The 27,335-nt window shown below is 49.1% G+C and overlaps 1 protein-coding gene across 1 annotated transcript in view; it reads left to right on the top strand.

Annotated features, from left to right (window-relative positions):
• Positions 1–27,335, top strand: part of LOC311314998 (arf-GAP with coiled-coil, ANK repeat and PH domain-containing protein 3-like) — a 58,388-nt gene that overhangs the window by 20,503 nt on the left and 10,550 nt on the right. The window contains exons 2-15 of the mRNA XM_084445564.1: positions 5,330–5,387; positions 8,082–8,201; positions 9,957–10,010; positions 16,544–16,602; positions 16,777–16,960; positions 18,258–18,302; positions 18,439–18,534; positions 19,136–19,210; positions 20,791–20,802; positions 24,925–25,037; positions 25,473–25,524; positions 25,908–26,008; positions 26,220–26,331; positions 26,694–26,902. Of these exons, the coding sequence (XP_084301690.1) occupies positions 5,330–5,387; positions 8,082–8,201; positions 9,957–10,010; positions 16,544–16,602; positions 16,777–16,960; positions 18,258–18,302; positions 18,439–18,534; positions 19,136–19,210; positions 20,791–20,802; positions 24,925–25,037; positions 25,473–25,524; positions 25,908–26,008; positions 26,220–26,331; positions 26,694–26,902 (1,290 nt within the window). The remainder of the gene's footprint in view (positions 1–5,329; positions 5,388–8,081; positions 8,202–9,956; positions 10,011–16,543; positions 16,603–16,776; positions 16,961–18,257; positions 18,303–18,438; positions 18,535–19,135; positions 19,211–20,790; positions 20,803–24,924; positions 25,038–25,472; positions 25,525–25,907; positions 26,009–26,219; positions 26,332–26,693; positions 26,903–27,335) is intronic.

Here is a 27,335-nt window from a genome sequence, read left to right as displayed (position 1 = left end):
GTAGTAGTAGTAGTGGTAGTAGTGGTAGTAGTAGTTTTAGTAGTAGTAGTAGTAGTAGTAGTAGTGGTAGTAGTAGTAGTGGTAGTAGTAGTAGTAGTGGTAGTAGTGGTAGTAGTGGTAGTAGTAGTTTTAGTAGTAGTAGTAGTAGTGGTAGTAGTAGTAGTGGCCTTACACGTGCTAACATGTAGCTTGTGAAATGGAACCGTTGCACCCATGACATCCCATAAGTCTGTAATCGCATAACCCCAAGCAGATGTGTCAGCACTCCGAAGACATTAATGCAGATGTGTGTATATGTAGATGTGGAACGTCTGGGATTAATGCAGCACACTTTCATGGAGGCTGGTTGAGTGTGTTCAGCTGAGCTCTGTTGATTGTGAGGTTTAGTAGCTTCACTCAAACAAACAAAGCCGCTTTCAAGCGAGAGGAAAAACAGTCTCGGTGTGGGGAAGTAAAGTGTGTCCCCTTTCTGTCCACTGAGATCATACGATATGTTCGGCTGTTTAGGGGATATAAACGTAGCCTACTAGCCTACCTTCTACTATATGACATCAGGGGGAAAGTGAGATATTTTGGTGGCATCCAATTTGTGATCCCTATATAGCACACCCACAGTTAAAGCTGGATGTATAGCCGATGGCCGGGCGTAGCTGGGGGCACCTGGTCGACCGACCCTGCATTAGCCTAGTGGTCTGCCAAGCGGACGAGTGGACAAGATGCGTGTGGGCAGGCAGGGCCGAGCGCACTCAGAGCCGGGCAGCTAAGAATAACCCTGCGAGCGCCGGGCCTGCCGGCTGCTGGATGCGCAGCGGAGGCGAAGGGTATAAGCCCCGCTGCACTCTGGGAGTCCCCTCCCCCGCCAATCACCCATTCAGCCATGCACTGCAGCCTCAATTAGTGCTCTAAAGCAATCAATATTCTAGCAAAATGCTGTCATCCTCCCAGACAGGAAGAGGCTTTGTCACAAAAGGGGCCCCCAGCTAGGGCCGGCCCTTCTCCAGCGCCTCTAACCCCCCCCCCCTCCTCCACCCACTCCCTCCCCTTGGCCCCCCAAGCAGCCCATTCACACCCCCGAATATAAGCCCTCTCTTGTTGGATGTGGAGTTTAGTGGAGATTCGGGATATTGAGCAGTCTGAGAGAGTGAAAGCCAGATTGTTATCAAACAGGGTGTTGATGACAAAGGACCATTTCAACTCAGTCAATCAGTCAGTCAGCCAGTCAGTCAGTCAGTCAGTCAGTCAGTCAGTCAGTCAGTCAGTCAGTCAGTCAGTCAGTCAGTCAGTCAGTCAGTCCGTCCGTCAGTCAGTCTGTCTGTCTGTGTAAGTCAGTCAGCCAGTCAGTCAGTCAGTCTGTCTGTGTTAGTCAGTCAGTCAGTCAGTCAGTCAGTCAGTCAGTCAGTCAGTCAGTCAGTCAGTCAGTCAGTCAGTCAGCCAGCAGTCCACAGCTGGGCCCCCATCAGTGAGGTTGCTAGGGTTTTGTGGCGGACCGTGGTCTGTGTTTAAGGGTCACCACCTCGGTCTGATCCAGCCACCTCCGGTGTCTCCCACCTGCCCATCAGCCACGCAGACCACCAGCCCTGCGCAGACCGACAGACCTCCAAACCCTCCGCCCTCTGGGGCTCCCGGGCTCAGCTGTCTCCTCTCCCCTCCAACACCAGGCCTACATGCAGCACACGGGGCCACGCCTACCAACGAGAGAGGATTAAGGAGAGCAGGAAACAAGTTTGAAAATCAAGCAGACTAGTGTCCTTGTGGCATACAAATGACGAGACTACAATGGACAATAGGATCATTGTCAGTTGACGGTCATTGAGGACAGGCCAAGCGCTATCTGTTCTCCAGATCACAGCAAGCAGGCACCGAGGAGCGGTCGTCAGTCCGTTCGCAGCGTGCTGAGATCTCATCTCCCAGAGTCCTCAGCGCAGCATGTCTCCCTCCAGGCTTTCCGCCCGGCTGCCTCCATGTGAATCCGGTTAGGATGAGAAGAAGCGGCCGGCGAAGCCAGGAGAAACAGAGGCGCCGTGTTTTTTTTTGAAGTGGTCTGAAGCCCGGTAAACGCTCCACCTCTGAAAGCTCTGTCAGCATGTCAGCGGGCCAAGAGCCCGGAGTTTGCTGACTCAGCACGGTATCTGCATATGTTTTATGTTCCTACCCTGCTCTGGATCTGAATACTTCCCCCACGTCTGAAACGAGCGCGTCCGGATCCGAGCTACTGTAGGCGATACCTTCAGCGCCGATCTGCCCAAACATGTTATGAACTCATGTTGTGTATATTCATAAATATTTGATCAGGCACCAAGACCGAGCCATTAACGGTAACGTGTTGAGTCATACAGGTACTCACTTCTCTGTGGGGTTGTTAGGAACTGCGTTTATTGCTACTGAGTGACATAATGTATATTAATGAGGTATTAACGGCAGTTAATACTGCTTCAGTTAACCTGCTCCTCGTGTGAGGCGGTCAACTCAGCCACGTGTGTGTGTGTGTGTGCGTGCGTTTGCGTGTGTGTGTCTCTCTTTTTCCCGTGTGGCATGAATAAGGGTTGGCCCTCGACAACAACGGCCGCAGCCCACTTAAGGGGGACGGTTACCATGGCGACAGGCCTGGCGGGGGGCGCTGAGTGCATCAATTACAGAAGGCATGTGCAGTCAGACGGGGGAGGGGGGGGGGGGTGCTAGGGCCCGGGGGCAGGGGGGGAGCATCTGTCCCCCAAGCCAGCCCCCATTCACTAGGGAGACACATCTGGAAGGCTAACACCTGGAGGGGCTCCGCCTGCGCTAGCCTAGCTAGCAAGTGCTTCTACTGTGCGTGCCGTGGTCTAATACTGTGGACCAGAGGGACACCATAAGCCTGACCGATCACAGCCCCCCTGGCCCTAGCCCCCGTAGATGACTTTTGGATGAAAACTTTCTTGGCTGTACCATCACAAGACATTTTTCGGACATCTTTCTTTTAGGGAGAGTTTGCCAAGTGCTCATAGGAAGAAAGGGGGATGTCTGCTTTGATTTGCTCTGAGCAGAAACTGTGATTGCCATCCCAGATGGGGTGTTGCAGATTAAAGCAAATGGAAGAGGGAACACACAAATGACATTTTCAAGTCATACTCAGTCATGCTGTTATTGTAGTCATGCTGCCATACATGTGCCTCTGAAAGGCATGCCTAAGCGATGGCTCCTTATTAAAATCATGCCTTGCCAAAGTGACATCAGCTATGAAAACATCGCTTGCACAAGCAGTGTCCCCGGGGGCGGTCTGCGAACGGCGCAAAAAGGCGATCGGCTGAGGTTATGAAAACACAATGCGGTAACTTTATCGATCGTCTGTTTCCTGTCAACATGAGCCTGGGCCTTTTCAGATAATATCCTGTCCTTAGAAGTAGTTCTGCTCCACTGGAATGGGCATGGCGTGGGTGAGGAGGAGGAGGAAGAGGAGGCCACGTGACACGCCTGCCGGGCGTGCTGCAGCCCTGCCGCACGCCCAGATCCATACGCCCAAGGCTGGAGGACGGAGGGGCGGCAGAGAGGACCGGAGAAGTCAGGGAGAGGAAGAGGAGGGAGGGAGGGAGAGAGGGAGGGAGAAGAAGTCAGGGAGAGGCAGAGAGGGAGGGAGAAGGAGAGAGGGAGGGAGAGGGGAAGGGAGAAGGAGAGAGGGAGGGAGAAGGAGTCAGGGAGAGGAATAGAGGGAGGGAGATGGAGAGAGGGAGGGAGAGAGGAAGGGGAAAGGAGAGAGGGAGCAAGAGGGAGGGAGAAGGAAAGAGGGAGAAGGAAGCAGGGAGAGGCAGAGAGCGTAAGACAGGAAGTGAAGCCTGGCCGCCATGTGTGGCCGGTATGTGACAGCCATGCTTTCATCACACAGCACTGGTCCGTGGAGCAATGCCCTCTATCAAATGGGAAAAGTTGTATGTGTGTGTGTGTGTTTGTGTGTGTGTGTGTCGTGCACAGAGAGCCCAAAGGCAAGAATAACTAAATGTAAACAGTCTTCAGTGACAGTCTCCAGTACCCTTCCCACTGGCCAGGCGGGCAGCATGGGAGGATGAGGAGATACAGATAGAGATATCCTAGTATAGTTGGTTGATGACGTACGACATGCCTTCCCCAATCCTCCCACCACAGGCTCCTACAAGACCAAGGCCCGCCCTCTTACTGTATATTGACTCCCAGCCAATCAGATCACAGCTAGGGCTGGCTGTTTTCCCACCCTCTTACTGTATATTGACTCCCAGCCAATCGGATCACAGCTAGGGCCGGCTGTTTTCATGGCTGTAGCCAACCAGAGCCCGGTGGAGAGTAACCCCCTCTCGTTGGGGGGGAGGCTCTATGTGTGGAGGGCCATGGCGGTGGTAGTTGCGGCCGAGTGAGGGTTTGGGCTGCGACAGGGAGCCACGCTCCTCTCTGTGGGATGCGGGTCGTGTCGCGTCAAACCGGGCCGAGCTGCTCCCGTTCGGCGTCTCTGTCACTTAACACTCCCTCGGCACTCCCTAAATCGCCCGTCTGTCTGCCTGTCTCAGCTCCAGCATGTCTGGCTTGGCTTCCACAATCCCCCCTGTCAGTATGTCTGGGATTTATGGGCTGTACGTCTCCCGCTGTCTTAATGTTATCAGAAACACATTGGTTTTCAGATGTGAGGCATGACTTTTGGGTCTCTGTTAGTGTATTGCTTGCATTAGGGACACCTGGCAGTTAGCGAGCTGCTAGTCAGGAGTCAAGCGCCACAAAATGTGGGCAAAACATAGGTGCTAGGTGCTAGGGCCTGGTATTGGCAAGGACCGTACGATACGTATCATGATACATTGGTCACGCTGCCATCATACGATATGTTACAATACATACAATACACATCATGCGATACATTGCGATGCTCATAATTTACTGAACATTTTAAAAGACAGACGAAAATACCACTCCATCCCCCGCTCCCTGGAGGTGTTCCTGAGGGCGGAGGGAATGTAAGGACATATTAAATCCATTTAAACATGAATAATGTATCTGTGACTGAATTCTATCCTTCATTTTCTATATCTGTAACTATTCCCTTCCGTGAGTATCTGCGTGGACTGGGTGCTACATGTAAATAGAATTGGGAGCTCGGCCAATCAGCCTCTGATACAAAATCCGACCGGATTCTGATTGGTGCCCATGAATATCATAGCTTGCTCCCAGAAGCTGTAGAACTTCTGGTAACAGGCTATGATATTCGTGGACACCAATGAAAATCCGATTCAGTACTCAGATTACCGAGTTTCTGGTTGCTGTAGTTGGGCTACATGTTACTGATGTTATTTACATGTTACTGATGTTATTTACATTCTCGTTTGTTTTTGTTTTCCAGGGCAAATATCGATGAGGTGGAGACGGAGGTTGTAGAGATTGAAGCTAAACTAGACAAGGTAAGAAATATTCAATGACGTTATTCTATTCTATATTCTATTCTATTTGACCTCTGACAATGTACTGTTTATTGACCTGGGTCATGTGACATACTCTATGGTTTCCCGTAATGAACTCCTGTTGCCCAGGTCACAGTTGGCCACTTGACCTCAGATACAGATAGATTGGACGATCGTTTCATCAGGTGTTGTCTTTATTTCCCATCTCACACACTGTACAAGTATAAGACAGGTGATGTGCGTCGAGGACACACGGCTCTACGCACTGAAATTGGATTAGATTACTACATCGCCTTGTCTAGAGTGCCTCTGTTTACCGGCATCACGATTAGCACATAGCAATGCGTTAAGGGGTGTGCCGCTGGTCCCAGATTAAGCCTGGCTCTGGATTTAGAAAGACTTTCAGCGGAGGATCGCAAGTGAAGATACTTTTTAGTCTAGGATTATTAGGCTAATCTGAGAGTAGAAAAGCGCCCGTTAGAGAGGGGTTGCACACCGGCCCCACATCCTTGCTCTCCTCCGCGGGGCCAAGTCCTCACCGTGAAACCAGCGACGGGGAGGATTTGATTAAAACGGACAGCATCATCTCTGTCAGACGGGCCTCGTGGTTCAGACGGCTCAGGTTTGAGGAAACGTGGCGCGGTGAACGGGATTGATGACATTAGAGTGCATTAGACCGACCCCACAGCCAGGAGGCCAGATGCTCTGCGCTAACATTAATGCTCATGATGTCACAGGTCCATCTGTTCCCTCTGACCTTGAATGACAGTATATGTGTCGGGGGAGTGTGTGTGTGTGTGTGGGGGGGGGGGGGGGGGGGGTATGCGCCTCATATTCTGTCATCAGTGTCGGGATCATCCTGGGCTCTGAAGCAGACGAGCTGGCGACCCTGAACTAGGCCTGCCCACGCTAGTTTTACATCTACATGATGTCGTCTGTAGGAACGTCGATTTGAATAGACTCTACCACTCTAGAAGTACGGTAAAGCAGCCCATAGCATATTCATCTTCCTTTCCCTATAGAGAAAAACCCTATAGGAGCCAATACGATTTGGATCTAGGTCAAGACGCGTCTGGATGATGTGGCTTTGAACTTGTTTTCCACTCAGTGCACACATCCCCATGTGGGAAGGTAATCCAGTTTCAGGGTTTGACTAGATTAAGCGGGGATGAAAGTTAGGACAAGGAAGTAATTGAGTCAACGATGCATCTTGTATATCTCCCTCTTGTGCTCTGATGCCTCACGCCTGCTACTTACAGTAGGCGTCACTGCTTCGCCGATGTTAACCCTTTACTAGACAGACAAGACCATTCCCAGCTGCTTTTGAACTGTGATGAACGAAAGTTTGACCCCCCCCCCCCCCATAGCCATTCATTAGAGACTGTGGAGTATAACGCGCACACGCTAGAGTGTGGGAGTTGTAGTTTATCATGACTCACCAAGCGGTAGCCCGACCCAGTGTTGGCCCCTACTACATATTACACACAGATGGGCAGGGTAGAAGCATGATCTCAACTGTCAAACATGGAGCCCCCTCCCTTCCCTGACCGGCCCCGCCCGCCCATCTCCCTCAGCGGGTAAACAGGTGGAATTCCCCTCTGGACGGCCAGCCCAGCCGTTCCCAGCCCTGCGCAGATTAGACTGAGGGGTCGGGCCGGTCAGTCACCCCGAGGCCTGGCTAGCAGCTGGCCCAGGGGGGGGGAATCAAATGGCAGTTTGCTTGAGAAGTCGTTCCTGTGAAGGCTGAGAAACAGAGAGAGACTCGCCCGAGGACGGAGAAAGTGTACACAGAGGCAGTGTAAATCTTTTTCTCTCTCTCTCTCCCTCCCTCTCTCTCTCTCTCTCTCTCTCACACACACACACACACTCACACACACACACACACACACATATACAGAAACAAAACACTGGCTATCATTGAAACATATAGTACATGTGTTCAAGTCTCTCTCATCATTGCTAACTCTTACAGTATGAATCTAAACATAGATGATCTGTCCTACTGTATTTAGTTTAGATTCATGTCTCCTTACACACAGAGCATCCATGTTGATACCAGTGAGTCCTCATAATGCACATTGAAATCCACACTGTGTTCTTAATTACTGCCTTTCTGCAGTACACGTGTGTCTGGTTGTACGCTTATGTCATGGGTGAACATATGGACCCCACCTGAGAATTCACTCCCCCACACGTTACTGGGGGGGTGTAACCGAAGGCTTGAACACAAACATGCAACTGTGTGTGACAAGGGTCATCTTTAAGTGCGGTAATTTTAAGCATGTGTAAAAACCGGGTAATGGTTTAGTCTTCGCTGCAGTAAGGAAGAAGGATTTTTTTGTGGGAGGTGGAGGAGAAAGAGAGCTGTACTGTGAGACACGTGTTCTGACATCTGAGAAACAAACACGCTGGTGTTCCCGGATGCTCAAGCATGGCGGCATCACAGAGAGAGAGTCACATGGGCGCCATTGACAATTATGTGCAACCTTTTATCTCAACCCTGCCCAATCCGAGGCGAGATGAAGAATCTCTCTCTCTTTCCTCCGCTGTGTTCAAAAGCAGAATCGATTTCTATGGCGAAGGATATGGGATCTGTCACACTCTGCCTTCCGTTTCTGCTCCTACTGTACTCTTCCATACGCTCTCTCTCACTTTCCCTCCATCTCTCTCTCTCTGTCTCTCTCTCTTCCCCAGCTGGTGAAGCTATGCAGTGGGATGATCGAGGCAGGGAAGGCCTACGTCAGCGCCAACAAACTCTTCGTCAACGGGATCCGGGACCTGTCCCAACAGTGCAAGAAGGATGAGATGGTCTCGGTGAGGCTCAGAGTCATCTGGGAATGGCTCCAGGTCGCCCTCGACACCCTGCTACTGTCTGTTGGGCCGCGCCCTCAGAATTAGATTGATTTTTCAGTACATCTAGGTTCATTATGTAAACATGCTGCCGATACAAGTACAGCAACACTTCACATGAAGAGGAAGGCTTTATTTGTCACACGACACAAGATTCAAGATTCCTTAATTTGTCACATGATGTACAGTGTACAGTCATAGTGAAATGTTGCTGCTGACTCCAAGATTATGCTCAATACAGATAAAGTCCAATACTCAATTTCCAAGTTACAAATTACACAATAAGAAACCCTTGCAAACTGCAGTGTCTTGCTCAAGGACACTTTGGCACAATGCCGGGAGCTGGGATCGAACCAGGGGCCTTGCGTTCCCTAGCCGGCCGCTCTACCTCCCGAGCATATTATTGCATATTATAGCAATCTAGCGCGCTTGCAGGGCTAATTACTACACAGGCAGAGAACAACCTCATGTGAAATGTATTAGTGACAGTACTGTATGAAACACTATGAATGTTGGCCTGAATCTTGGTCAGTATAACTGTTACTTTCCTGCTCTTTGTTGCTAGCTCTGATGTGTGTCAGTAAAGCTGATGACTGATTGGTCAGCGAGGGTCAGGCCTGCTGTCCTCCTCTCTCCTGGCTGGGCTTCCAGGCCCAGAAACGGCAGGGATTCTCCCTAGGGCCAGACATTCTCCCCAGGGCCAGACATTCTCCCCAGGGCCAGACATTCTCCCCAGGGCCAGACATTCTCCCCAGGGCCAGACATTCTCCCCAGGGCCAGACATTCTCCCCAGGCCCAGAAACGGCAGGGATTCTCCCCAGGGCCAGACATTCTCCCAAGGGCCAGACATTCTCCCCAGGGCCAGAAACGGCAGGGTTTCTCCCCAGGGCCAGACATTCTCCCCAGGGCCAGATATTCTCCCCAGGGCCAGAGTTTCTCCCCAGGGCCAGAGTTTCTCCCCAGGGCCAGACATTCTCCCCAGGGCCAGACATTCTCCCCAGGCCCAGAAACGGCAAGGTTTCTCCCCAGGGCCAGACATTCTCCCCAGGGCCAGAGTTTCTCCCCAGGGCCAGAAAGGGCAGGGTTTCTCCCCAGGGCCAGAGTTTCTCCCCAGGGCCAGAGTTTCTCCCCAGGGCCAGAGTTTCTCCCCAGGGCCAGAGTTTCTCCCCAGGACCAGACATTCTCCCCAGGGCCAGAGTTTCTCCCCAGGGCCAGAGTTTCTCCCCGGGGCCAGAGTTTCTCCCCAGGGCCAGAGTTTCTCCCCAGGGCCAGACATTAATAGGAGTAGTAGACTCTCAGCCGCCGCTATTAAAGACCCTCTTGACTTCAGTCAAATGGTTAATTCTAAATCTCTTATTAAACTTCTTATTTGTATTTTCCATTGTAAACATTGAAATAGGTGTGCAATTTTGTTCCCCACTTAGTGTACTACTGGGGGGTAGCCTTGGCTTTTATGTCAGCTGCAGGAAAACAATATGTCTTTGTCTACAATATGGTCATTTAAAGAACACTGCAGTTAGTAATACAATATGTCACAGGTAAAGAACACTGTGCAGTTAGTAATACAATATGGTCACAGGCAAAGAACACTTTGCTGTTAGAAGTATAATATGGTCACAGGTAAAGAACAAAGTGCAGTTAGAAGTATAATATGGTCCTTTGAAGAACACCGTGCAGTTAGAAGTACAGTATGCTGAAGCCTGTGTGTTTTCTTTGCAGGAGTGCCTGGAAAAGTGCGGGGAAAGCCTCCAGGAAATAGTCAACTACCACATGGTAAGTCTGTCTGCTCCCCAGACTGTCCCCACATGCTCTCCAGGCGCGCTCTGTGGCTGGCAACTCCTCTGGGAGCAGCACGATGAAATCATCCCATCTTGAAACGCTAACTGTGCACGGGGCAGCTAGGCCTCGCAGGGGTGCGGTATTCTCTTTTACACGGGGGTCCCGGGGGTCTCGCTGACCTGCGCTTAAATGATTCAGCATGCAGCACCGTCTCCTCCGCGACCCATTAGGTCCGTCTGTCCCGGTCACAGTACGACTGTTTCTAGAACTTATCCTGCGTGTGGTCGTATCACGGCAGTCTCTGTCCGCTGTTCCGCCAACGTCGGCACACTGTCGGTCAGAATGCAGGCCTACTGTATTTTACTGGCACATTGTCGTTTATTGGTTTTCCGACAGAGAGCTCTTTCACGGGCGTTCATCATTGTCAATTAAAGCAATCAAAATGGAGCCGGTCGTACAGACATTTGACAGTATTTAGAGGTGTTTACTGGGAATTGTGTTTAACTGAGTTTGGCTTAATTCGGCCGTTTATCTCAGCTGTACACCATTGATCTTATTCCAGCGAAACTGAATGGATCCAGGCTCAGCAACACCACAATCGTTCCCCGGTTGTTAGCTAAAGAAAGCCTGCATAACTTACAGCAGTGTTTTTTCCTCCCACTCCACAGCTAGACCCCCTGCCCCTCTAATGCTCTTTGAAGTCCATTGGTATGAACCCATTATATGCTCGACGCTGTTTGAAAAGAAGTCTGGGGCTCACATTCCTTCTGAGGCCTCAAGGAGGCCCAGGACGGCAAATCACCATCCTCTTTCCTGTTGGGAGGCAGAGGGCAGCGTTACAAATTGGAGGTTAATGGCCGAGGTCACTAAGTGCAAAGTGGATTAGAGTAGATGAGTAGATGAATGGCCTCGTAATGATCTCTGGCTCATCCACACAGGTCTGTGTGCAACATACTGTAGTAAGCGGTCAGTCTGACTCCTGTGCTTTGGTGTGTGACATGAACATATTTGACGTCAGTGTATTTGGGTATTGTTTTACTGCAGTGTCCAAACTTGGCCATCGTACTCAGGGATAAAGCTTGAGTTAATCTGCCCCCCCCCCAGTGCTAGCCAGTTACAGTCAAAATGCATTGTCCGCATGAACATGGGTAATCTTGAAACCAAGCATTTTTCTACACGCTTTGTCCTTCCGTCCACATGCAAATGGCGTTCTAGGTCACTGAAACCAGACTTTTTTGAAAACATTTTTAGAAACTCCACTTTCATTGTTGTCATGTGGACAGGAAAACTGGAGTTTTGGGCTTGTTTTTATGTCGCTGTCACCTCCTGTTTACATAAAATGCCGTAATGAGAACCCTGCGGACTCAACCACCCAACTCTGAAGCTCTCGGTTACCAAAATGCTGTTCCTCTTGTGTTTTCTCCTGGCTAATAAAGAGCTAAAAATCTAAGTTGGAGTGGAGCAGAAATCTGAAAGTGAATGTGACAGCAAGCAGCCTATTTGACGTGCGTGTAACAGCCTCGTTACCATGGCGCCATCTAACAGAATGAGCCAGCGACAGCCTGGGCAGCGTGTTTTTGCGTTCATATGGACGGAGATTTTTTTAAGAATGAAGGAGGAAAAAACCCAGTTTCAAAAATACCTGTGTGCGTGTGGACAAGGTATCTCCCTGTCTAGCTATGTCTGTCTGTCTGTCTGTCTGTCTGTCTGTCTGTCTGTCTGTCTGTCTGCCTCCCTGTCTGTCTGTCTGTCTGCCTCCCTCCCTGTCTGTCTGTCTGTCTGTCTGTCTGTAAGGGGAGGCCTACATCTTCTGAGAGACAAAACCTTTGATATAATTAGGTCACTGAGTAATCTTGTACTGTAGTATGTGAGGTTTGGACGCAACATTATTCGAGTTTACATCTTCTACATATTGTGTTTCCTTATCAACAAAGACGGCATATGGAGTCGCCATCCTTCAGTTCAAGGGCTCCAGCAGCGCTGCAAGAGAGTAACGAATAAGACGGTTAGATCTGCAGCTTGTGGCACATCCCACTGTTGGGCATTTGTGTGTCTCTTTTCTTTGTGTGTGTCATTAGAGGCCTTACGGCTGCCAGAGTTCCTGTCCGCCAGCATTAGGCCTCCCTCCAGAAGACTACAGAACCATCCAAATAGGACGGTTGAGTGCCAACTGTCCCTGTCACAGCTAGCCACTTATACCACTTATCACACACACACACACACACACACACACACACACACACACACACACACACACACACACACACACACACACATACACACCCCTGTGGCCAGGCCCAGTCAGATACACACAAACACACACACACATACACACACACACACACACACCCCTGTGGCCAGGCCCAGTCAGATACACACACACACACACACACACACACACACACACACACACACGCTCAACCAAGCAAGCACATGTATCTTAAGGGAGAGGTCTCCACATGCTGATATCTTTAGATTCCTCTGCCAGCCCAACACCACACAACAGAACAAACCGCCTGTGTTTGCTTGGGTTGTGAGACGCATGCCAACTACAGCTCCCTGGCAAACCTCAGCGATTTGATGCACTTTTTCATTCCGACCATGGAATTCACCATGTCTATTTCCTCTCAGATGAACACAAACAGCAGAAGAACACGGCCCCCCCTTTAAATAGTCAATGTTTTATTCAAGCGGGAAAGTCCTCTTGAGTGGTAGATTCATTATTCATATGGTCTCTTTTACCATCCATAATATAGAAAAGGGTGGGTAGGTCTGGTGAAGGGTGTGTGTGTTTGTAGGTGGGGGGGGGGCGGGGGGGGTTATGGGGCAGTTGCCAGGTCTTAATGTAATAAAATAATAAAACGGTCCCTGAACAGTATTTGCACCCAATCCCTAGATTAACTGTGTGGGATGGGGGTGGGTGGGGAGAGGGGGGGGGGGGGTCATCGCCATGTGGAGCGGAGTGGGAGGACTGCGAGGAAACCGTGGCGATGGGGAGCAGGCAGGATTCCATCGCTCAGCCTCACTGGATTCTCTGGACACTGCTTTCCAAAGGAATGAGATCCTGCTAATTTTAGCTCGGAATCTTCCAGAATAAAATTCCAGTTCGGGATGCCAACTCCTGGTCTGTCCTGGCTGTGGTATCTGCTGAAACGTGAGCAAAAGGGAGGAATACAAGAACAATACATCTAGTATTCTTAAACCCTTAGTGTTCCACGTGGAGAATGAATGCTTTGTTTGTAATGCCAGTGACCAGTATGTAAAATTAGAGTTGTATTGCTTGTTGCATGAGATGCTTGATTTGATTCAACCTTTCTCTGTCCCAGCATGTCTCTTGAATGAGAGGAAGCTGAACCTAAGTAGCTTACTAGAGATTCAGACAAGACAGGAGTCCATTGTGGTAGTTTTTTTTCTCCATTCCTGAGGTCTGATATCAGAGCACTGCAGGAAATGTGTGTCAGAGGGTTCCCTGCTCACAGGGAGCTATCAGAGGTTGTTGAATCTCTAACTAGTCAGCCGCCAGTCTCTGTACACAGCAGCACCTGTGGCATCTTGGCCTGCAGAATATCAGCAGCCACTGTGTTCTGTCAGTCAGTCAGCCAGTCAGTCAATCAGACAGTGAGTCAGCAAACCAGTCAGTCAGCCAGTCAGTCAGTCAGTCAGTCAGTCAGTCAGTAGTCAGTCAGTCAATCAGACAGTCAGTCAGTCAGTCAGTCAGTCAGTCAGTCAGTCAGTCAGTCACCACAAAACATTCTCTGGAATGCCTCAGGCTGTTCTACCCCGGGCCAGGAAACCCATCAGCACTTTTCTGTCTACCACCCCCCAACACACACCCCAAACCTTTAAAGACTCAGACGCAGAACAACAATTCACCTCAAACCTCGACCACAACTATCCAACAGCACGTCATCCCTGTGTGTCCAGAAGGTGGCCAGTCAGAAGGCCCACACTCACACACGAGTGTTCATGACTGGAGTCCTCAGGCCCTATCCAGCCCTGGCCTGTGTTCTGACTGTCCATGTATCTGTGTGACATTCCAATCCTCACTTCTTAATTTGTGACTTATTAAACCTCATCTAGCCAATACAACAAGTCAAATACACACACACACACACACACACACACACAGCCAGACCCAGCTATTTTCCCTCCGCTGGCAAATTTACAGTGACAAACACGGTGCTCCAACTGAGATCAGTCCCAGAGGCCATTTTGTCAACCGCACACATCAAAAGCAGCACATTCACTTAAAATACTGTTGCGGGGGCCTGATCTGGGATCAGAGTATTTATGGTTGGATTAGGCCCATTCCCTGGTGGAGGAGGAATGTCTTTGTTGGTGAGTTAGGAGGGACTGTGAGGGTCATCACGGGTGAAACACAAATCTTCCAGCAGGAAGTCGCTGTTCTGTGGAGCCTGCAGACACTCACAGTTAGCCCTGTCTGGACTCCGGGACGTTTATAGAGAAATAAAACCAAACTCTCAGCATGGAAATACCCACCCCGCCTTTTATATTGATATTAGATTAATGGATTATTTACAATGGATTAAGGTGGCCTAATTTTAGACGAGGCCTTTTTGAGCCGTAGTGTTCGTAAACGCTGTGGGTCACAGTTTTATCAGTAAGCTGGATCAGTGACAACCCATCTCTGTATCTGCATTATCAGTTATATAGGTAGGCTAATACTAGTGATAGGCCCATGACATATCTTGTCACAACTTGCTCCTGCATTACCCAGAAGCTGTAAACTGTTCTACATGGATCCTGATGGCAAGAAGGGAGACATTAAGCTCCTCATACACAAGACTTGTTGTCACCCCTTGGTTTGAAACGTATCCAAACACAGGGGCTTCAGTCGAGCCACTTTAAAACAGGTTCACCCCAAATCACATCTTTAAGTCTTCTAATCTGGACAGGGACAGGATTCTATCCACACCTTGGTACTCAGATGTGGGCCCTAGGGGAGGAGAGGACACCCTGGCCCCCGCCCTCCTAAACTCTCCTCTGTCATGCTGCTTTAGATGCCGAGCCAAAGCAGGAGGATCATTTCCATGATGTCTGAGTTTATACTGTACTGTAGGTACAGGTGTGGCAGTACTGACTCGTCACATTGTACCCAAAGCTTCTCACCCTCCTCCACCTCTCTCCCTTCCTCCGTCTGTCCTTCCCTCTCTCTCTCTCTGTCTTCTCTCTCTCTCCTGCTCTTTAGCTCTCTCTCTCTCTTCTCTCTCTCCTGCTCTTTACCTCTCTCTCTCTTCTCTCTCTCTCCTGCTCTTTACCTCCCTCCCTCTGTCCTTCTCTCTCTCTCTCTTGCTCTTAACCTCCCTCTCTCTCTCTTCACTCTCTCCCCCGCTCTTTACCTCCCTCTCTCTCTTCTCTCTCCTGCTCTTTACCTCCCTCTCTCTCTTCTCTCTCTCTGGCTCTTTACCTCCCTCTCTCTGCCCTTCTCTCTCTCTTGCTCTTAACCTCCCTCTCTCTCTCTTCTCTCTCTCCCCCCCGCTCTTTACCTCCCTCTCTCTCTCTCTCTTCTCTCTCTCCTGCTCTTTACCTCCCTCTCTCTCTCCCTCTCTCTCTCTTCTCTCTCTCTCTCCTGCTCTTTACCTCCCTCTCTCTCTCTTCTTTCTCTCTCCTGCTCTTTACCTCCCTCTCTCTCTCTCTCCCTCTCTCTCTTCTCTCTCTCTCTCTGGCTCTTTACCTCCCTCTCTCTCTCTTCTTTCTCTCTCCTGCTCTTTACCTCCCTCTCTCTCTCTCTCCCTCTCTCTCTCTTCTCTCTCTCTCTCTGGCTCTTTACCTCCCTCTCGCTGTCCTTCTCTCTCTCTTGCTCTTAACTTCCCTCTCCCTCTCTTCTCTCTCTCTCCCCCGCTCTTTACCCTTCTCTCTCTCTCTTCTCTCTCTCCTGCTTTTTACCTCCCTCTCTCTCTCTCTCTCTTCTCTCTCTCCTGCTCTTTACCTCCCTCTCTCTCTCTCTCTCTCTCTCTCTCCTGCTCTTTACCTCCCTCCCTCTCTGCCCAAGTGACCTATTTAGCTACAGTCGCAGCATGGCAGAAGCATTCGCAGAGAACACGAATAAGGGAGACAGAGAAGTGGGGGGTTGAATCAAGGAAAGGCAGCATAATGTTGTATGTGTGTGTGTGTTTGGGTGTGGGTGGGTGGGGGGGGGTGTTTGGGTGTGGGTGGGTGAGTGTGTGTGTTTGGGTGTGGGTGGGTGGGTGTGTGTGTTTGGGTGTGGGTTGGTGGGTGGGTGGGGGTGTGAAAATGCGGATGTGTTTATGGATGTGTGCTGGATATTCGTTTTCCAGTATTTGTATGAAGGGACAATATGCATCATTCGCACTGGATACATTTTAGAAATCATGTGTAGACTATGGTGCTTTATTGCCCTCTGTAGGTGGAAAAAGTACCTCACTACAAGGGTTTTTGATGTGCCTATTGAACTAAATTACAAGACTCCCAGTTCTAGGGACTAGGTGTGTTAGCAGTAACATTATTATGAGATATTTTATAATTTCCTCTTCTGGATATTTCAGATCCTGTTCGATCAAGCTCAGAGGTCTGTCAAGCAGCAGTTGCACAACTTTGTCAAAGAGTAAGTAGATCCTTCTCTATGATGCTATTAATATTGAATTTCTAACCATCTACAGCATACCAAGGTACAAATATCTATCCAGGTTTTGTGTTATCTTTGCAGTTTTTTTCGCCATTGTTCATTTTTCACAATGCGTGCGCTTAAAAAACGACCTCATTTCCTCCAACGTCTCAGGGACGTGCGTAAGTTCAAGGAGACGAAGAAGCACTTTGACCGCGTGCGCGAGGACATGGAGATCGCCCAGGTGAAGAACGCCCAGGCCCCCAGGAACAAGCCCCACGAGGTGGAGGAGGCCGCCGGCACGCTTAGCATCACCCGGAAGTGCTTCCGCCACCTCGCCCTGGACTACGTCCTTCAGGTGGGCGCGCCTGTCTGAAGCGTAAATACAGTATGAGTCATCCTCCAGGTGTCCATAACATAAGTCCTGTAGTATCTACAGTACCATGAGGAACTGTGTGTCTAGTCCAAAGCAAGCCTGCTATACAAGGACACGTTTCTAGAGAAATAAAACCAAACTCTCAGCATGGAAATACCCACCCTGCCTTTTATATTAATATTAGATTCATGGATTATTTACAATGGATTAAAATGGCCTAATTTTAGGCGAGGCCTTTTTGAGCCGTAGTGTTCGTAAACGCCGTGGGTCACATGCAGTAGTTTTATCAGTAAGCTGGATCAGTGATAACCCATCTCTGTATCTGCATTATCAGTTATATAGGTAGGCTACTAGTAGTGATAGGCCCATGTTGAACTGTGTGTCTAGTCCAAAGCAAGCCTGCTATACATGGACATACAGCACTGCGCCTTTGCTCTGGTGTCCATGAATAACACTGTTAGACCCGGAGCAGGTCTGGTCTGTGCCCGTCTGTTCTGTCAGCCGTCCATGGGTTTGTTTTGCCCACATGTTTTTGTCCCTCCCAGCCAACCATAGCTGCCTGCGGGAACAATGCTAGTGATTCAGTGTGATTGCTGTGCTCCATGTGTGCCGGAGTGCACCGCACCGCCCCCCCGCCAGCTGCGACCTGAGGGGGGCGCTACAGAACTGCCCAAACACGGCTGCCCGTCCAGCGCCAGTCATTTTTTGGGCTCAGGACTCACAACCTCTTATTTCTCCAGGGTAAAAATAAGGGGAACTCAGCTGACTTGGGCTCAGAAGCCAAAATCTCATTGTCAATGGGGGGAGGGGGGTGTGAAACGGACATACTGTATCTCGACATGGGAAGGTCACAGAGACACAGAGTTTGGATTAGCATGAAGCTCTCGGCCTAACTATTGCACGTGCGCGCGCACAGAGACACAGAATTCTATCATGAGCGGAGATTTGTGCTCTCCAAGCACCATTTCTAGTTTAGCTCTCATTTCACATTAACAAGAATAGAACATCAAAAGCATTTGGGTTAAATTTATTTTCATCACCGATGCCACGGGTAGTTTATTTTCAATACCGTTGATTTCAATGCATGCCTGAAACATAATCTCTACTTGGTTGTATTTCATAGATAAATCTGTAGAGATGCAGGTGTTATACAGTGGCCGGTCTGAAATGTACGAGTGAGGCATGTCAGTGAATGACGCCAGGCAGGGCTGATGCTTCTGTCACCATACGTAACTGTTAGAAGCAGAATCCTGATCACAACTCTGTTTCCCTCCACTAGATCAATGTCCTGCAAGCCAAGAAGAAATTTGAAATCCTAGATGCTGTGAGTAACATCCGACGAGTCACCACAGACATGCGGGTGACAGTGACCGCTGCAAAACCACACGCGACATAAAGGAAAGATCTCTCTGGATCCCCCGGATTAAGACGAGGTCTCTATCTGTGTCTTTCCTCCCCAGATGCTGTCGTTCATGCATGCCCAGTACTCGCTGTTCCAGCAGGGCTACCATCTGCTGGACGAGATCAACCCCTACATGAAGAAGCTGGCTGCTGAGGTGAGATATGAGCCAGACAGGCCAGGTCAAGGGTCAAGGACAGGCCCTAGCCCCTCCCCGGCTCTACTCCCCTGATTGGAGTTGGTTCATCTCTGATGAGATATATTGATGCAGGCATTTCCATAACTGTTTACGTTGGTGTATGGTCGTTAACATAACGTATAAATACTAAGGGTTTGTGATTTTCAGTTTAAACCATTATGACGTACAGTACAACATGTTCTAAGCTCTTTAGCCAGCAGGTCAGATGTACAGTAGCAGGGCAGCCAGAGCACTGTCTCAACCAGCGACCTCTGCTGCATCTCAGGGGAACATGTTGTACAGTCAGCTGGACAATGAAACAGCGCCTGGCCCGATGCCTCGTTACAAAACGCTGACCCACTTCATGGCATGCTTGGTCGTTGCTGGTACTCTATATGATTGTGGTGTTGTTGTTGTTATTATTGTTGTTGTTGTTGTTGCTGTCATTTGCGTGGCACAATCATTCCGATTGCAGCCAGGATGGAACTTCAGAGCCTCATGGTGAAGAGTTTGCATGTTTCCCGGCTTGAACCTCTTATTGTCTCGCTCACCGTGGACTTTTGTTCTGTGGTGTTTTCAGTTGGATCAGCTGGTGATTGATTCAGCCATGGAGAAGAGGGACATGGAGCACAAGCACGCTACAATACAGCAGAGGGTGAGTTGCCTGACTAGCTCGTACCGGTACTGTGTGTGTGTGTGTGTGTGTGTGTGTGTGTGTGTGTGTGTGTGTGTGTGTGTGTGTGTGTGTGTGTGTGTGTGAGTGTGTGTGTGGTGTGTTTGTGGGTGCGTGTGCGTGTGTGTGTGTGTGTGTGTGTGCTTGTGTGTGCGTGTGTGTGTTTGTGTGGTGTGTGTGTGTGTGTGTGTGTGTGTGCGTGCGTGTGTGTGTGTTTGTGTGGTGTGTGTGTGTGTGTGTGTGTGTGCGTGTGTGTGCGTGTGCAGGCCAGGGGTCAGAGCTCCAATCTGCCACCTGGCCCAATGTTTTGTTATGACTGGAGGATTAGTCTGTGATTGGGCAGCGTTTGATTAAATTGCTGAACGACACCTGTTAAATCAGGCAGAATTAAGTATTTAGAGATTTTAAAAATGTTTTGCACTTCTCTACAGTATGTAGTATTCTGGCCAATCAGGGCGTACCTTTGGAGAGTAAATTGCTGACTTTGGGCTTCAGTATTTAAGACCATCATTTTGCATTCTCAAACAGGGTGATCTTTATGACCCCACTCTTTGGTCATCTAAAGCTTGTATAAAAAAAGGTTTAAACTTTGTGAACTCTCTAAGAATACACACATCTATAGTATTGAACAAACCAATGGCTCCTTTGAAACTATCCTGTTTCCTGGTTGTAAAAAAACAAACATAATTGGCCTGATAAGTGGGACCTCCTGATGTTCCTGCTGCCGTTCTATGGGTAAGAGACTGCGGAGCCAGTGACCCAGTCCCAGGGTCATCCGTCCCATGATATCAATAGCCATCTGTCATCCCTGATTACCGGACAGAACGGGCACCCACGACAAAGACAGTATAGTCTTTAATGTTTAATGGGCAAACGAACCGGCGCTCATGAGATAGACAGTATCATGATGATGGCTTAAGGCCGAAACGTGTCCGTTTGCTACTGTGTACCGTCTGTCTCATGAGTGCCGGTTCTTTCCTGTATTCACTGTGTCTCCCTACCGGGCCCCCGTGACTGTTCGTTGAAGCCAGGAGTTGTGTGCACTCTCACGCTTCACTGCATCTGTGGTCCCTGGACAGCCCAGTTCCCCTGGGGCCCCGGAAGTCTGGAGACAGACACGCAGGGCAGGGAGGGGACAGGGGTCAGTTATTGATCTGCTTATGCTCTGTACTACAGAGATGATGACAGAGACTCCAAACACACAGGGCCAAGTGATGTAATGTTTGCATCAGTGTTTGCGTCAGTGTTTCAGGCTCCACAAAATACCCATATTTTTGAAATGACATGGTTATATACAGCATATGGTTTTATACTGTATGGCTGATTGGTTAAAGAGGATCAAAAGCTGTGTCTGTTGAGCTCATTTGGATAATCAGAGGTGCAACGAAGCACAACATGATTGTATTATCTCTCCTGAACTGTCCTGGTTTTTAGCCAAACATCTCACATGTTCTAACGCTGTGTCCTCTCTTGCCCCTCTCCCTCGCCGCCCCGCCCTCCCTCCCTCCGCCTCCCGCTCCACGCTGCGTCCTCCCCCTCCGCGCCGCGTCCGGCTCCCTCAGACCCTCATGCAGGTGAGTACATTCTCTACTTTACACTTTAGGAAACGTGTTTGTGCTCTGTCTCTCGGAAGAGACCAGTGTACAGTAGCTGTGCCCTGAAGCGCGCGAGCAAAACCGTTTGAAGCGATGTCAAGCTGTAGTGAGCCGGGGGTCCGAGGGGCCACTCAACAGGATGTACTCAATCATTTACGCAAAGCATTCAAAACCTCTGAACTTTAATTTGAACGGTCAGGAAAAACTGTTGCTCTTTATTGTCTTGCTGTCAGGGAATGACGGCAGGAGCGATAATTGCGATGACTCAAACCTGTAGGCGCGCTCTCCGTGTTCAGCTCTTATCCAACCGCCACGTCAGCCTCCTGGGCCTGGGTATTTCTGGCCTAATTACTGTAGTTCCTAAGTTGGTGGTTTTGTTATGATTTCATTTGTTCGTCCTGAATTGCTGTTATAAAAGTTATCCTCTCAAATTATATTTTTTGCCAGAGGCTCAGAAAGATGGAATCTTTGAGGAGTTGATACCAGGCAGGCTGTACATAGATCAGACTTGATATTTGCTCTCCTACAACAGAAAAATTAAATTGTATTATCATAAATGATCATTCTGACTAACATGCGACTGCATCCAGACAGGCCTGATAGCATCAGCCATTGCCTTGGCGTATGTTCTGTGTCTCCTCAGTACCGGAAGGTACTGACTCTGAGATTGTGGGATAGCAAAGCCGTTTGTTATTTGAGCATGTGAACATGTGCAATAACCCTTGTATAAATGTACACTGGGCATCTGGAGGGTAGGGCACCTGTGACACAGATACAAGGAAAACACGGCTCACGTAGACAAGAAACATTCATTTTTATTGTATTGCTTTCATGAATATATTCTATGTAGGGCAGGTTGACTAGATGACATTCACACACCCTTCTACTGTATGTTGATGGTTTTCCAGCCTCAGTTGATCATTTACTGTACTTGAATATTGAGAAGTTCAGAATCCAAGATACTGTAGCTGTACACTGTTCTATGATATCTACAGTAGGTTAGTATTGTATTGAATTGTATTTATTTATTTAATTATTTTTAGAACTAGGCACTAAAAATCATTTGCCTGTTGTCAATCTAGTTTTGGAGCTGATGTTGATATTGACTGGATCAGATGTTCATATTGAGTGGATCAGATGTTGATATTGACTGGATCTGACGTCGATATTGACTGGATCTGATATTAATATTGAGTCCCTCTCTGCAAATGCCCTCATCAGCATCCTGTCTGCTCTACCATTTGAGGCTCATGTGGTTTGTGACGTCTGTCCATTAGGAATGAGAGAGTGGGCGTGTCCTCGTACGCCAGTGCTGCCATGGACTCACCGTGGGCATAGTTGCATGGTAACTGTTTCTCATGGCAGCCATGTACAGTAGGGGGTAGCTAAGTGGACTAATGTGTGTAGGCTGGAAGAGGGGGGGCTCTAGGCTTGTCCAGTGAGGTTTGTCAGTGACAGGCGTCTTTTGAGGGACAAGAGGATCCTGCAGACAAGGCTCCAGTATTGTGGAAAGTAAACGGCTGAGATATACAGTAGGTGGCTGGATTTTGAACGTGTGATTTGAAGTGCCAGCCATAAAGCCGCGCCCTTAAGCCCGGTTCACATACAACAGCCAGGACAGATTTTAGAATAGAATATTTGTTTTGAAATCGCCTTCTCAGTTGTGAAGATTACACTTGAGGCAGCCTGGTAGAAAGTGGTGACATTTTCTTCTGTGTCAGCTGTTCAGAACGGTACAGTGTTCCAATGCATCTGAGCTCCATGGTTGTTCACGGCTCACATGGTTACATTTTAACAAGTCTCTCCGTTTCCCATGCTCCTTGAATAATTCACTGCCGGTCATTTTCCATCTTTATGACGCTGAGTCATTAAAAATGGATGGTCTTTGTTTTTGGCTTGATAGATTGCTTTGTAGTCATTCATTCATTCATTCATTCATTCATTCATTCAAACAAACCTTTATTTAATCAGACAATAAAAAAACAGTTGAGATAAAGTCTCTTTTACAAGTGCAAGTAGTACTGTATATCACAGCTGAGCTCTCTCAGAGAAACATGCAGTCGCTCTGGAAAGGCATCGGACTGTTCCAGGTAAGGATTTTAGGCCAACTCTTGGTCACAGCTGCATGTGTTCAATCAGGTTAGTGCCTGTGGTTGCAGCGCAGAGCCGGTCTGTAGCACAGTTAGGCTACTTGTGCTGTTTATGGCAACTCTTTGTCTGGATGGAGAGCTAATAAATGCCCAGGACTTCAGCGGTGTCTGCTTGATGAACCGGGCTAGCGGCCAGACAGACTCCTCTAGTGTCAATAGGGGCCTCAAACTCCCCCGCGAGGGAGGGAGGGGGGGGGGCGTGAAGCTGGGGAGGCGCGCCACTCAGGGAGTTGTATAAGAACTAAGGGACAGTGGGAGTCGTTAAGCATTCTCAGTGTGAGTCTCTCTGGGTCCAGCGGCTACAGTACGGTCTACTCTCCCCCTGCGACCAGCCTGGGATTAATTGGCAGCTGTATGGTAATTAGCTTTAATCCAAAGTGACAGAGGGAAGGAAGGAAGCTGGCAGGTGGCCATTGTGGAAGACACATCTGCGTACGAACTGCGCGCGGCTCCAGGGCGAGACTGACCGCCTTACCGAGGGCTGCAACGCTCAGAGAATACAGGGAACTGCGTGGACTCTACTATAAACTTCCACTTCTCCTCTGAAGTGCTTCCCCTCTGAGAATTAGGGTTTCTCTACTGTTACCATTTCCTTACCCCAGTTTTGCTTGGTAAATGCTCTTCAATGCTGTTGGAATACACCAAACGTTTGAAGATGAAGATTTTTGGGAGGCTGGACCAGACTCTGGTGGGTTGACTCTGGTGTTTTTGCTTACTCTCATGTTTCATTCTCAATCTCTTGTTTGTTAGAGCTTGCGTGGTGTCGTCATTATTGTAGGAATAAGCTTCTATATTTTAAAAGGGAGTAAGGGAAGTGTATTTCTGACAATTATGCTCTTTAAGGAATAGGAATCACCAGTTTTGTTAATGCTCAGAATCTACAAAGTCCACTAACCCACACTCTGCTTATCAATAACCAGGATAATCATACCTCAGTGGCAAATAAGGTCATGCTTGCAGCTTGTGGTGTGTATCAATGCATATCAGAAGGGAGAGAGCGAGAGAGGGCTGTTGTATTATTAATGCCTGGAGAGAGCAGCTAGGGGATGGGGGGCTCTGGGTTGCTGCATGTACCCTCTTATGAAACTCAGAAGATCAAAGAGTGCTTCAAATCATGTGACTGTGCCACTCTGTCTTTGTATGCCCTCAAGATTTCACCTAGATTTTCACATGCAGAGATAGAGAGAGAGAGAGAAAGAGAGAGAGAGAAAGAGAGAGAGAGAGAGAGAGAGAGAGAGAGTTTTGCCCTCGATATAGTCTAACTAAGCTGTCTTTCTCAAGGGGGAACTCAGTTTAATTGACTTTGGTGGGATGCTGACCTAATCTATTTAGCTGGCTGTGAGTATTTTGATGCTAAAACTCAATTTATGCTAAGTCAATGTTCTTTCCCCCTATGGTACACAGTTCTGTCTTTCTGATGGCCTGCATACGTTTCTGAAGGATTGCATACGTCTGTGGGACATCTAATAATAGTTGTGTTGGATTCTTTAGGATGCATCTCTCAGACGGGTAGCTCTGCCTTGTCTTTGACCCCTCGCTTCAAATAGATTCAGCTGAGTCTCCAATTACATCAAGACTATGACCCCTGCTATACATTACAGGCCTAGTGGGCCATCACTGTGTGATTGTCATGGACGGTTAAATGTTAGTTGGAATGTCACCGTAACTACTGTACCATATCTCATGGGACTTCTGAAAGGGCAAGATGAATCACCATGTAACAGTGAGAGACGCGTCATTCCATTCACCCGTTAGCGTGTTTACAGGACATGACTGCATGTTTTAGGACTGTATACTGTACTGTATGTAACATTAGCCTTCCATACAATATTCCATTCAAAGCCCAAGCAAGATGCCTGACTGTGAGCCACACATCCCTCCCAGCTCTGTGTTCAAGGGTTATCTCTTCTCCAACCCTCTCTCTCTCTCTCTCTCTCTCTTTCTCACTCAGGACTTCACCTACGACGACTCCAAGGCAGAGTTCAACGTGGACGCGCCCAATGGCGTGGTGATGGAAGGCTACCTCTTCAAGAGGGCGAGCAACGCCTTCAAGACCTGGAACAGGTACCGACCCAGACCGGACTAACCGACCCTCAAACAGCCACACTCACACAACAACGGCGTGTCGATTTCAAACGTCCGTCCGAATTCAAACAGCTGACCAGAGACAGCGTACAGCGTAGGCTATCATGTGTGCAAAGTAAACCAAACACGGCAGTCCATTAGAACTGCAGGCTATTTATTTCTTCACTTATGTATTAAGATGTATTAATCCATCTCACTCCCCTCTGGCAACTCAGTCTTGTATACAGGTCAGATGTGAATATGATGTGTTCCTTTCCCATGTTTTGATAGCACAGTGAAAAGCCTGTCTCTCACAAGTCTTTTTACTCATCTGTGCCTGTAGCTAGAGTGACATTATTTCACCTGAGAGACCACGGGTGGAAGGTTAACGTTGTCCTTCTAACGCGCACGTTCTATTCATCTGTGTGTTTCCAGGAGGTGGTTCTCCATACAGAACAGTCAGCTGGTCTATCAGAAGAAGCTGAAGGCAAGTCCACACATTACCCCCCGCACTAGCGTCTCCACATCGGCCCCTCAGGGAGGTTGGAGAGGTTAAGTGCAACTCCAATAGGAGCTTGAGGAGGCGCAGGCATTTCTGCTTTTAGAGTTTATGGTTTGCTGAAATCCATCATTCACTCAGCACTGCATTAGCGTTGTTGGGGGGGGGGCGGGCGTGAGAGCAGGGTCACAGGTACTTAGTACTCCTCCAGAATGACAATCTGAATTGAAAACCCGAAGCGCTTTCCAACCCTGCTAGATGGTACAACCCCCTACGTTTCATTTGTAAGACTTTGGACTCTTCCTGACAAAATCTTGGGAGTTATTAATACGTCCTGACTGCCCCAAGCTAACCTAGCGTGTCGCCTGCAGGATTCTCTGACGGTGGTGGTGGAGGACCTCAGGCTGTGTTCGGTCAAACCCTGCGAGGACATCGAGCGAAGGTTCTGCTTCGAGGTCGTCTCCCCCACCAAGTAAGCGCCCCTTCCAAGTGACCTTTGACCTGAGTCATCTTTTGGCATTTTCTTATGGAATCTCTGATGAAAAACATTCTTCGGTATTTTCCTGCGGTTGCGATCGGTGCGAACGCTAAAGAGACGATGCTGTACATGTCACGCTTCTGAATTCTGTCCTGTCTTCCACTGATAATGTGTACTGTAGTACAGTAATATGACTTGTCTCCAGGAGCTGTATGCTACAGGCGGAGTCGGAGAAACTGCGTTTGGCCTGGATCCAGGCGGTGCAGGCCAGCATCGCCTCCGCGTACAGGGAGAGCCCAGACACCTACTACATCCAGGTTGGTCCTTCTGCCCCATTCCTGATCCCTCACCCTGCTCTGTGTTCGTGAACTCTGTGTGTGTGTGTGTCCATAGAGATATTACATCGAAATGATATCCATTTCGGTATCCAACAAAGTGTGTGTGTGTGCGTGCGTGCGTGTTTGTGTGCACGTGTGTGTGTGTGTGTGCGTGTGTGCGTGTTTGTGTGCGTGTGTGTGTGTTTGTGTGTGTGTGTGTGTGTTTGTGTGTGTGTGTGTGTGTGTGTGCACGTGTGTGTGTGTGTGTGCGTGCGTGCGTGTGTGTGTTTGTGTGTGTGTGTTTGTGTGTGTGTGTGTGTGTGTGTGTTTGTGTGTGTGTGTGTGTGTGTGTGTGTCTCCAGCGTCTGGACCGGACGGCGTCCCCATCCACCAGCAGCATCGACTCGGCCAGCGAGACGCGCGAGCGCAGCCTCCGAGGGGACAGCATCCTGCAGCGCATCCAGGGTCTCCCCGGCAACCAGCAGTGCTGCGACTGCGGCCAGCCCGACCCCCGCTGGGCCTCCATCAACCTGGGCCTGCTGCTCTGCATCGAGTGCTCCGGCATTCACAGGTACGGTACCTGGCATACACAGGTACAGTACATACACAGGTACGGTACCGGGCATACACAGGTACAGTACATACACAGGTACGGTAACGGGCATATACAGGTTCGGTACCGGGCATACACAGGTACGGTACCGGGCATATACAGGTACCGCACTCCCCGGTAGGGGAACGCTTGTCAAAGTGCCGGGCGGTCACACGCGATGGTTAGCCAGAGGACGCGTGATCGAAGCCTGGGTTCAGATCACGACGAGGCAACGGTACTGATGTGACAACTGTGAAAGTTGTGAATTAATTTATTTAAGCACTGAGATGGAAACAAGTAAGTTTCAAATTCAGCATGTGAGAGGAATCCATAACGAGCTCTTTGGACACAGTGGAGAATGGTTGTTGTATTGGATGGTAAATGGCGCCTGGGCTAACCGTGACTGCGTTCC

Source organism: Borostomias antarcticus (assembly GCF_949987555.1).
Source record: "Borostomias antarcticus genome assembly, chromosome: 11".
In the NCBI taxonomy this organism is placed as follows: Eukaryota; Metazoa; Chordata; class Actinopteri; order Stomiiformes; family Stomiidae; genus Borostomias; species Borostomias antarcticus.
The sequence above is the reverse complement of the archived record's forward strand: the minus strand, read 5'-3'. Positions and strand labels throughout refer to the sequence as shown.